Genomic DNA, 11,999 nt, shown 5'->3' with positions numbered 1-11,999 from the left:
ACAGCGGCTCTGAAACTTGGATTCCCTATCATTGCAAGACAGAAGAGGGGAAATCCAATCACTGAGCTTTATTCTATGAAACCAGGTAGTCAGTCCAAAACAGGAGACAAATCCAGATGGGGGGGCAGGCAATGAGACAGTTCCAGAAATCAGGCACAGTAATTACAATAAAAATATTCAGTTTTGATATCGCTTTTTGAAAAGGTTGTAACTTAAAAATTGTTAGAGATAAAGCCAAACTGTAAATGAGAAAAATCATAAGTATGCACCAAAGTTTGTGATGGGAATAAATTAACACATCTAATAATGTGGAAAAGTTCCATTCAAATGCAATCATCACGCAGGAACAAAGATAATTCATACAAAATCAAAGCAAAACCAAAAAGCCACCACCTTGTCTTGTCATGGACATGCAGAAACCAAAAAAACCAACCAAAGTGGGCAAGATAAAGAACATTCCCCGAGTCAACGCCGCGGAAAAGACGTCACTTTCAGGATCAGCACTGGACAGCTCCATATATTGCTACCTATGGAGCTGTCCAGTTCTGATCCCGAGCACCATATGTAGGAGAGGGCAATGACGCGGCTTTAAAAGCCAGCTACATAATTGCTAATGAAGTAGCATTAGCATCAAAGCCGTATTACAAAGGGGAGCTAATGAAAACATGCACGCTGAAGGCGGCAGAACTCGTATGTCCCGGGAAGCGACAAGCTTTTGCCATCATCAGCCTAACTACACTATTGCAGAGAGGATTTCGGAACTATCCACAGATTTGGACAACCATCTGAAACACAGTCAAGTCATTTCTTGTATTTTCTGTTGCAATCAATGAGAGCACTGACATTAGGAGCGAATACAAAGTCGTTCTTGTAATATGCTGCATCAGAAACGTTTTGCATTCCAAAAATACAGTTCTGTGAAAATGAATCCTTGCTGTAATAATAGCTACAAATTGTGCAATGTAATGTAGGTCACCTGCTTCCCTACAAAGGTTCGGTCATACATTTTATTTACAAGTCAGGTTATTACTTTCTTTCTTATATATTTAAAATGGCCACAACTTTGGTTGAATATCTGTGACTTAAAGTGATCCCTGACTGTTTTGACAAATCGGTCTAAAAACACAAAAATATACCTCTACTACGTAAATACATAGACGTGAGGACAGTGAGGAAGAACCCAGAGATTAAAATCTAGATTTGGTCATTTTGTTCTCCACGGCCTCTGCGTCGCCACGCCGACAGAGAGAGAGAGAGCGCGAGAGCGTCTGCTGTAAATAGCATTTAAATGTGTTACTAAATAGAGGCGGCTTTACAGAAATAGCACAATATATGAGTAATGTGTTTGGATTGTTTAAGCAAGAAATAATCAAACATTTAGAAAAATTAACAATAAACGTTTTAATATTAAAATACAGCTTTACAAGTATTCACAGCTATTAACAAATGTGATCCATCTTCCCCGTTCCTGCAGCTATGACTCGAGCTCTTCCAACATTTAAATCCCCGTCTGCAGGCCGTTTTCAAAGCCACGCTGTTCCATCTTTACATTTCCTTTATATTTCTTAAATAAATATATATTTCTTGATTTTTATTCATAGAAAATACTATTCAGAATATACAGAACTGAAGCAGTAATTCACATGCAGACACAAAAACTTACCAACGATGGAACAGGACAATTTGTCCCATAATGCACAGAGAAGGCTCCACACGGTGAGGAGTGCCTGGTGGCTCACACAGAATAGCAAAGGGAAAATCGACTCCATGAAACGTATGCAGAAGAAAAAGTGTCCACAAACAGAGCAGCACTTTTCTTCACTTTTCGCTGCATTTCCTGACTGTTCAAACCACAGAAGACTCCGGGTCACCTCGTCCTAAATGCCTGCCAAAACCAGAATCCCTGCGTGAAGCGATTACAGGCAGAGAACCAAGGTCCAGTGAGCACGGCAAGGCCACAATCAAAAAACATCAAATTCAAAGTGAGCATAAAAAGATTCATCATCATACAAAATTCTGTCTTTTTTTTTTTTTTGCACATAAAAACATATCAAAAAAGGTTTTCTGATACGTTTGAGCTAAAAGAGTCCTTCTTCCTCCTCATTTTCCTATCCAGTGAAAATAGGTCAAATCCAGTAGTAAAATACTAGTGTGTGTGTGTGTGTGCGTGTGTGTTTGTGTGTGGATTCTTTGAGCAGAGAGACGCACTTCATTCAGAGTGGTCAGCAGTCCGTCCTGGGGAGTCGGCGGACGCACCGCTAAGACAGCTGAGTCATAGGAAACTGCAGGTCCCAGCCGTTGTGAGCCACGTTGCCATTGTGGGTGTTCAGTTTCGGGTTCTTAAGACTGTACCGGCGCATCCTGGTGTTCTTGTAGTAAATAGAGTAGATGAAGAGGAAGACGACGGAGATGGCGACGACTGTGACCGCCACGAATCCGGCGATGAGGGGAAGGTAGTCCTCTGCGATGAAAACAAACAGGCTGCGTTTTAATACTTTAGACATTGTCCATCCCAGACAGAGGTTCAAAACGAAGTCGGGTTTTACACTGTACACTGGAAATAAAATAAGATGCGAAATAGCCGGCTTCCTCCCACCATTGGTAACACTAAATTGCCCGTATGTGTGTGTGTGTGGCCCTGCGATGAACTGGCGGCTTGTCCAGGGTGTGCCCCGCCTCTCGTCCTTTTTTACTGCTGGGATCGGCTCCAGCACGACCCGGTAAGGAGACGAATGAATGAATGTGTGGCTTCATATTCTACATATTCTACTACACCCTCCACAAAATGCTCCAGAGGACCGACCTCGTCACAACTGGTCACTTTTCCTTCCACTTCAGACGCTCAGTGCCGGTAACCACTGATAATCTGATTCATTTACAGAATTCTGACTATTACAGGGGGTGATAATTAATCTCCAAGTTTCAGCGACATGTAAAAAGGTCGACTGTTGCCCGAATGCTCGGTCGATATTGTCCTGTTGACCCAACATGCACTGCTGCTACTCGTTTCACCTTTCAGAACCACCTCCACCTCCTGGTAGATGGAACCCACTTCATTGGTGGCGCTGCAGTTGTAGATGCCGGCCTCGGAGACGGTCAGATTGTTCCCGGCCACGCGGGGAACCTTGTCTGAGCTGTAGAGCCACCGGATCTCCGGCGGAGGACGACCGTCGGCCTCGCAAACGAGATCCTCGGGGTACCCTCTGAACACCGGGACGGTGTTCGGAAGCTTTGTGGCATTAATGATGGGTTTATCTGTTGAGAAATAAAAAGGCAAGCGCACAGAGAAACTGTGACACCCCCCCTCAAAAAAGGATTTGCAGCACTACCGGTGGAACGACACTCGTGTTTATTTGTACTGATCTGCGTGACTTGAGTTCGATTAGCTCGGCGGATTTATACGATCTCTTATGTGATCTCACAGAAGACGATGACGGCGAGTGGCCTGGACGTGTTTCTCGGAGGAGGCCGTGGCCCGTCGTCTCCGAGGTCCAGCAGAGCCTCGCAACGGAACTCCGCTCCGCTGTGCTCCCTGCTCAGAGTGACGCTAACGGTCGACGACACGTTCAGCGGGTATCGGGTCCCATCGATGTCACAGCCGGTGTCGTTCACAGACAGGCAGCCGGTCGCTCGCATTGAGCCTGGTGGACAAAAAAGACAAAAGGAAAAGACTTTCATTCGGACACCGGATCAAAGATTTTATTTTTCATTCGCGAAATGCAAAGGCCTGAAACCAAGCTTGGTGGCTTGTGATGATGACGATGATGTTATAATGATGATTATTCATGTTATAAATATCTGTCAGTCATCTCTCTCTCTCCCCTGTAGTCTTGTGCTCTCTCTCCCTCTGTTTGTCCCTCTTTCTTTCTGTTTAGCATTAGCATTCATCGCTTTATATAGCAGATCTTTGTTCACCAGCCTAGATGTGCCATTTTGTTTTTGTCTGATCCTGCTCTCTGTTATTCGCCCCCCCCCCCCCCCTGTGAAAGCTGTGAGCATGCCCAACCTTCCGACCAAGTCTCATTTAAATCTGTCAAGTTGTTTTTTTTTGTGTAATCCTGCTAATGGACACGTAAACAAACAAACAAACACCAAAGAAAAACTAAAACCTCTTTTAAGCTGTAGATCCACCTCAGTTTACCCTAAAAAAAAGCTATTCAGCGCTAGGGTTAGCTTCTTTTTCTCTCTCTGTTGTCTTTAAGTCTATTTTTAATGTTCAAAATAGTTTCTTTGCGTAGCAGAATTCTGTTAATGCTGTCTTGTTATTAGATTATGACAAAAAGGGGCACCTCAGCAGAGCTCTGGAGGCAGACCGGCCCCTCTCCACCCACCAGCCCATTCCTCCCGGGCTGGGACTTGAACCGCTGACCCTCCGTTTCCCCAACCCACCGCCGCCCCGAGGCCAAAGATTCCTCACCTCTGATTTGTGGCTCGAAGGATTCGTTGCCTCGGTACCACCGCACAGCCACGCTTCTTGCGGGGGCAACATTGGCGACGTCGCACTGCAGGTGGAACTCTCGCCCCTCGGTCACCGCGTTGGGAGAATCCAGACGCCGGATGGACACACTGTCCGGGCTTTCTGGGGAGACGAGTTCGCGTTTCAGACACGAGCTCCAATCGAGTCACGACGAAGAAACAAAAAACAAAAACAAACGTAGGATTACTGTAGAGCGTGAAGTCTAAATGTTTCCGGCATGTTCCGATCCCCTTGAACGTTGCGGCGCAGGCCGGCCTCGGGTCCCAGTCTCTCTGGGTGTCCGCTTCCCAGGACGCTCCGTTGATTTTGCGTCCGTGCCGAACCTGCCAGTGTACGACAACGCTGCGGTCGGGCAGTTTGGGCACGCAAAACGCAGCCCGGGCACCGCTCTGGTATTCTACCACCATCCTGTCTGGAGATATTTCAAGCGGGCATTCCGGCTGGACGCCTGTGTGGGACATGCAGCCGGTGGGAGAAATGTGTTATTCCAATCCAAGTCACACACACACACACACACACACACACACACACATCCATCATGTTAACATAACACGTCCACATCCAGCAATGTGGCGGAAAGCTGCGTCTCAGGAAGTAACAGGGAGAGAATCAGGAAGGACGTGCCCCCCCCCCCCCCAGGAAAGGCTGCCCACCGTTCTTTGTGCTGGACCCCGATGCAATCACACATTTATACAGACACTGGCGTTGTTGTTGTCTAGAGAGAGAGAACTTTAGAGCAACATTGTGTGAAATGAGCCTTTACGCGTCGGATTGCCTTTAAAACGAGCTGCAGTAACCACCAGATGAAGAAGACCGTATAAGCTGTGCGTAATTACGCACGAGCGAAACGTTGCTGACAACAGTAATATCAGAAGCGAGTCAACTTCTACGAGCTCTTGTGTTCGCAGCACCGACGCGCAGAAAGGAGAGACGCCGAATGGAGCTAAGTTAAACCGCGGCGCTTACGCGAGCCGGTCCCGTTAGAGAGGCGCAGCAGCTCCGCGGAGAGGAGGACGGAGAGCAGCCGCCGAAAGTTCAGCTCCTCCATCGGACCGGACACTTCGACAGTTCTCGGAGAGTTCCTCTGAGAGTTCTCCTGCCCCGGTGCCCCCCTCCTCGGTTTAATGGGGTGGGGGGTTGTGCGTTCACTGCCCGGCTCCCAGCTCCCAGCTCTCCTCTGTAGCCCCCCCCCCCCCCCCGCAGGAAGGGCAAGCCGAAGCTTCACACCCACCGCCGCGCCTATAAATGGAAGAAGCTGGGTGGCGCCTCAAGACAGGCGACATGACGAATGGCTCGTTTGCAGCCTCGCCGTGAACACGTAAGCAAGTAAGGAGGCGTAGAAAGAAAGGGAACGAAGCCATTATTCCTGTCTCTGCCCCCCCCCCCCCGCCCTCGATTTACACTGCATAAAAGTATCCGGCCACCCCTCTTAATATGGAGGAGAGATAATGGTACGATCCATTAGTTCCACTGGAGGAACCTTGACACTTGGGACACTTCTCACCTTTGTGGGACCGGTTTGGGTGAAGGACTGGACAGAACCCTGACCTCTACCGGTTTAGGTGAAGGACTGGACAGAACCCTGACCTCTACCGGTTTAGGTGAAGGACTGGACAGAACCCTGACCTCTACCGGTTTAGGTGAAGGACTGGACAGAACCCTGACCTCTACCGGTCTGGGTGAAGGACTGTTCAGAACGCTGACCTCTACTGGTCTGGGTGAAGGACTGGACAGAACCCTGACCTCTACCGGTTTAGGTGAAGGACTGGACAGAACCCTGACCTCTACCGGTCTGGGTGAAGGACTGTTCAGAACGCTGACCTCTACCGGTCTGGGTGAAGGACTGGACAGAACCCTGACCTCTACCGGTTTAGGTGAAGGACTGGACAGAACCCTGACCTCTACCGGTTTAGGTGAAGGACTGGACAGAACCCTGACCTCTACCGGTCTGGGTGAATGACTGTTCAGAACCCTGACCTCTACATCAAATTGAACTGGCATTGAGATGAAGAGCCAGGGGTCCAACATCAGTACCTGATCCCACAAATAAGACTCAAACATTTTCCTACACACACCAAAAATGCCTCTGCAGGCCTTCGCAGAAGAGAGGCGCCAACTTCTCCACATCAGCGCCTCTGAGTTTAGAATCGGATGCCTTGAAAGCTCCCCTCAATCCCGGCATACCTGAATAAACACCTTCAAAGATTTAGTGACACCCACAGCCACAACACTAGAGGGAGCTCAAACAACAACCTGATTACACCCTCCTATAAGACTGTACTTGGCTCCAATCTTGCTACTGTTGAAGAATGTTAAAAAAGTGAAACCTGTCTGTGTTGTTAGTAGTTTAAGAACTCCATTACCCAGCATGCCACAGGGTTGGAGCATGCGCAGTAGGAACTGGTACGTGGTAAGAGGGATAGCGCTGTACACAGGGAATGAGCAAGCTCCAAATAAAGAATATTAAAAGACCAGTCAACGCCTCGTCTTCATGATATAAGGAAGACAACACACTGTCCAGCAGTTGAAATATCTCACTCCTGACCACGTAGCATCCATGAAGCCACGGCGCTAGCACAGCACTAGTCGGTGCTTCGTAGTGGACCCTACCATTCACAGTGACTCTGGCTGTCCCAGAGACACTTCCTCTTTCATTCCAGGCGTGACACGTGTAGGCTCCGATGTTAAGCGCAGTGGCGTTGCGAATGATCAGGCAAGACCCTTCGTCTTCGTTTTCTTCCTCCACGTTGTCTGTTTGGTAGTATTCCCAGGAGTATTTAGGCCGTGGGTTGCCCGCGGAGGAGCACCTCAGCGACACAGCAGAACCGGCGTCTACTTCAGAGTCTTCAAGCGCCTCTATCTGGGACGGCGGGTCTGGAGGCGACAGTTTGAAGAACGCAAATCAGAGAGAAAGCAAATATGAGAAAGGATGAGAAATGAGTCGACCGCAGCGTTTCGGAGTTTCCTCAAAATGACTTACACGCGACGATAACCTCCACGGTCACGTTTACGCCCGACAGTATGTTTGAAGCAGTGATCAAATACTGCCCCGCGTCGCTTCTTGTCAGGTTCTCTGGCAGTTTCACCTCCGTGCCGTTTTTGTACCAGACCACCTCAGGTTGGGGGTGGCCCTCGGCGGCGCAGGTCAGGTTGTGGGGACTGAACTCTAGTGCAGTATAATTGAATGGGCACGTCAACTCTGGTCCATCTGAAACAAACGTGTAGAAAGAAAAAAGTGGAGTTTGGGTTAGGCCAGGTCACAACAGAAAGTTCTCTCAAGGCACTTTACAGGCCTGGAGGGAAAGGCAGAAGCCAACTTGTCCCACAAGAGCAAGCGCTTTGGAGAAAATTCCCTTTAACAGGCAGAAACCTTGGACAGAACACCAACCCAATGATGGACTGTAACAAGTACAATTCACACATACTTTAATCAGGTTAAATATACTGTATTTTATAACATATTAAACTATAAAACACATATTATTACATTAATTATTAAGTTATTAAACTCCATCTCTACCAGTTCAACTGTAAAATACTTGCACAGGCTAGTAAGTGATATTGAACCATTTGGGCCATTCTGTATAATAAAAAAATAGAATTTCATCTATTGAATTCATTTTTGATTTTAAAAACATGTAATCCTGAATCTTTTGTCAGATTGCTTCTTCCCAAAGGGAAAGATTGAAATCATCCTTCCACCCTGCATCGACCATAGCACCCGAATATCAGCTCGAACGCAGCTCAGATCATGGGCAACAAAATGGGAAATATTGCAGAATCAATTGTGTAAAATTCTGTTCTCGTCATGTCTACCTCCCTGTTTGCGTTCATGACCGGATGATAGACTCACAGGATACTTGAATCCAGAATTCCTTTTCAAGCCGGGAAAGGCCCTCCGCTTCAACGGTGTACAGCCCCGTATCATTCCGGCTGAGTGGGGCGGTGGGGTCTGTGGGCTGTCCGTCTTTGGACCATTTGTAAACCGGGCTGGGGTTTCCTGTCACGGTGCAATGCTTCACCAAAGGTTCTCCTTCCAGTAATCCAGAATCAGAACATTCAACCTCTGGTCCATCTACTCAGAAGGAAACACGGTCACAATTTTAAGTATTTTTTGCACATATCTAATTAGGAGACAGAATTTCCTTTGGGATAAATAAAGTATATATTTATCTATTTAAATTCTTACAATTTTAGTGTTCTCTCCTTTTACAGTTACACCACTGGATCAAAGGTTGTGGTAGAATTTATGATACAAATTATTAAAGACTAGGGCATTGATTTGATCATTATTTTTTTCTCACAGTTTAATTTCTAAATCCCCTCCCAAAAAATGTAAAAAAAATGTAAAAAGTTTCAAATGAGTTGACTTAAAATTGTTGCAGGTAAAATGTCTTCATTTCAGATTACCAAAATTATCTAAATTCATTAAGGGAATAAAAAAAAAGGTGAGTAGACATAATACATAACATAATACTTACAGTACACAGAGACAGAATACTCTTGCGAGTATACAAGCTGTGGCCCTTCTGGCTCCAGGTTCAAACGTGCCTCGCATTTGATAAGGACTCCATCATCAGCTCTATCTGCTACAAAGGTGATGCTATCAGTCGGATCCTGCGGTTCTTTCCTAGAGGTCCGGCCAAGACTTTCATTCTTATAGATTACGTCTCCTTTGTACCAAGTTAAAGTCAGTAACTGAACAGGGGCCACATTTTGCATCCCACATGTCAGGTGATATTCCTGCTTTTCCTTCATCATCCCATTGGAGTCATTACTGGACACGTTGAGGGTGTCTGGGAACGCTGGAGAAAGAGTAGAGGGTGTTGCACGTTAGCCATCAGACACGGTGACATTACATTCTGTCCCGTGCAAAAAAAAAAAAAGTCGGAGAGACTTACAGTAGACGACAACGTCTACAGCTTTCGAGCACTGGCTGAGTGCGGTATCTGGAGCTGGGTTGAAGAAACACAAGGGGGCGGTGTTCCAGTCTGTCAGGCTTTCCACAGTCCAGGTCAAATGGCTGACCTGCTTCAGACCTTCGCCTCCTTGTGTCGCCTCCCAGCCGATTCCCTCAAACTTGCTTTCTGGCGTGCTGCAGTTGACTGACACGGGGTCGCCATACCTCACCGCGACTCTTCGGGCGCTCAACTCAATGGGACAGGAGGCACGCACCCCTACAAGCACGGGAGTGCAGTTCCATGCAATGAGACACGCTATGCTCCATTGTCGGCCTTTTATTTTTGAGCGTGCACGTTAGAATCAGAGTGAAAAGCGCACACTGACTAAAAGGCATGCATGGACATCCGGAAAGGTTGATTTAATGACACATAAACGGACTGTCTTGGCTTCTATTTCCCACCATGTGTGCTTTTGTCAAACTGTCCCAAGTGGAAATGAATGTTACATCAGTAATATTTATTCTTTCATTTTATAATGGGGGGACAACAACATGTAGCTTTAAAGGTGAAACAAGCACATTTTATTGATCAGATTACTATATTTGGCCATATACGTTTTGGTGCAGTCTTTTTCATCAGGTTGCTTCTTTCAGAAAAATACTACAAAAAAATAATTTAGGTTTGTAGGTCATGTGTGGAATTCACCCATAACATGATCAGATTAACCACAGATTAACTATTTACACTACTAAACCTATGCTATTTTAGTATTCTCACCTACAAACTAGTTTCAACTGGAACAGAAACAGGCTTTTATTGTGGTGAATCTTGACTGTTACCAAAATAAGAGTGGTCACACGCAGGAATCCTGATATTGTTAAATGCATGAACTTTGTCCAAACCTGTTATTATTTTTGAACATTCTCTCAACACTCTCTCCAACATGCTGCTCTCCTGTGGTTGAAGCAGAGTCCTGCACCTTTGTCAAGTAGAATACAAGTTTCCCTTTTCCCCTTTTTTTCCCGGTTGATGTTGAGGAAATACTTCAATAAACCGGGAGTTGATTCATTCCATTATGGGGTTGCCATTAAAACAGAGAAATAGCCGAGACACATTCCTGACATTAGGAAGCCTACAGACCATAATAATCAGCCAGAAAAGTGAAAAGTGCCCACCTGTCTCAACGAGGAGGAATCCCACGAAGAGTGAAATCAATGTTGTACTTTGACTCATTTGTGTGGAACAATGTCTCCTCTGTTGCTTCCAGCCGCTCTGCTCAGCTTCTCTGAGGCTTCGCTGTCCGAATGCACCAATGGAATACATGCAGAGGAGAGAGAAGCACAGCCAACACAATGGGGCTCTCTCTCTCTCTCTTTCCATCCCTCCCTCCCCCTCTCTCCCCACTCACCAGTATTCTTACTGGTGCTGCTGCTGGAATCCAACATTGTGTTTAGTATGGGTAGGTTTATTTAAATACGGAGGCACATTTGGCACTTTTTCTTTTTTTTTTTTTAATTTATTGTTCACAAATATTAAACTCTAAATATGAAGCGCCTTTAAATGGCCAATTCCGGCAATCTTTTGATAATAATTTAGGCCTCAAAGAACAAATATAGCCTTTATATATCTTTAAAATACATGAAAACAGAATTTAATGAAATAAAGAAAATGAATTACATACTGTACCATTATATATATTTTTATTCTGTTTACTAAAAACTGTATATCTATATATCACTGCCTCTCTATCGCAGCCGTAATACTAATAATAATTCAAAAATGAGATACAGCTTCTGAAAAGTAATTACATCACACTCTTGATAGTTAAGACTTTGTAATCGAACAAACATGCCGACTTGTTTCCTGATAATGCTTTTTTTCACTTTCAGGAAAAAGAATGATGTGTGGAATTTCCACATTACAGTCACATCCTGTTTTTGCTTCGCTACAGATTTCAGAAGCATTATGTGTTCGAGGGATATGGATCCTTGAATATAGGGAAACGCTCCTCATCAGGAACTGATGGAATGTTAAGTCACTATGATGGAGGTGCATTTCCACCGTAAATCCCAATTCCGGGAAGCTGAGGCAGAAATATCACAGGAGGGGCATAGAGCTCATACCAAAACTGCATTCTTACTGAAAGAAGTTAACTAGAAAGAAGAAACAATGTGTTTCTATTTAAAATCAGTAAAATTGCAGCGCTGAGAATAAACAGCTGCACGCAGCAAGACGTGTTTAATCCAATAGTGTCAAAGGTTGTTTCAGCGACCCATCAGATGGAGGCCGAAGGGGATGAAAGCAGATGATAAGCCACCAGGGAGGCCCTGAAAGACAAGCAGAGCGCTGCATTTAACAAAACAAGCATTGAGATTCCAGGCATGTTGCTGAAGTACTCCCCTGATGACAAAAAGCAGAACAGGCATTACGGGAACTTGCCTCCACTCGCTCTGCAGGAGATTTAACAACACTCAGCCCAAAAAGATGCGATTTAGGATTTCAAGAATTCTGAGCTTTAATCTCTTGTTGTGGGATCTGTGCTTGTTGGCAACCGAAGAAACCCGAGGGAGTCGGAACAACTGAAAATCAACGAGTTCTACTGACCAAAGCTGATGTCTCCT

At 45.7% G+C, this 11,999-nt stretch overlaps 1 protein-coding gene across 1 annotated transcript; it reads right to left on the bottom strand.

Moving 5' to 3' along the window:
- Window positions 1–2,227: 2,227 nt before the first annotated feature.
- icam3 (intercellular adhesion molecule 3) lies at window positions 2,228–10,823 on the bottom strand. The gene is made up of 10 exons (XM_068749860.1): window positions 10,787–10,823; window positions 9,379–9,654; window positions 8,959–9,282; window positions 7,458–7,685; window positions 7,088–7,351; window positions 4,665–4,889; window positions 4,418–4,579; window positions 3,423–3,641; window positions 3,013–3,255; window positions 2,228–2,461 (listed from the first exon to the last, which is right to left on the bottom strand). The coding sequence occupies exons 1-10, from the start codon at window positions 10,821–10,823 to the stop codon at window positions 2,259–2,261; spliced, it is 2,181 nt and encodes a 726-aa protein (XP_068605961.1). The 3' UTR covers window positions 2,228–2,258.
- Window positions 10,824–11,999: the final 1,176 nt, after the last annotated feature.

This window comes from Brachionichthys hirsutus, chromosome 16 (assembly GCF_040956055.1).
Source record: "Brachionichthys hirsutus isolate HB-005 chromosome 16, CSIRO-AGI_Bhir_v1, whole genome shotgun sequence".
Taxonomy (NCBI): Eukaryota; Metazoa; Chordata; class Actinopteri; order Lophiiformes; family Brachionichthyidae; genus Brachionichthys; species Brachionichthys hirsutus.
This window is presented reverse-complemented; position numbering and strand designations above follow the sequence as displayed.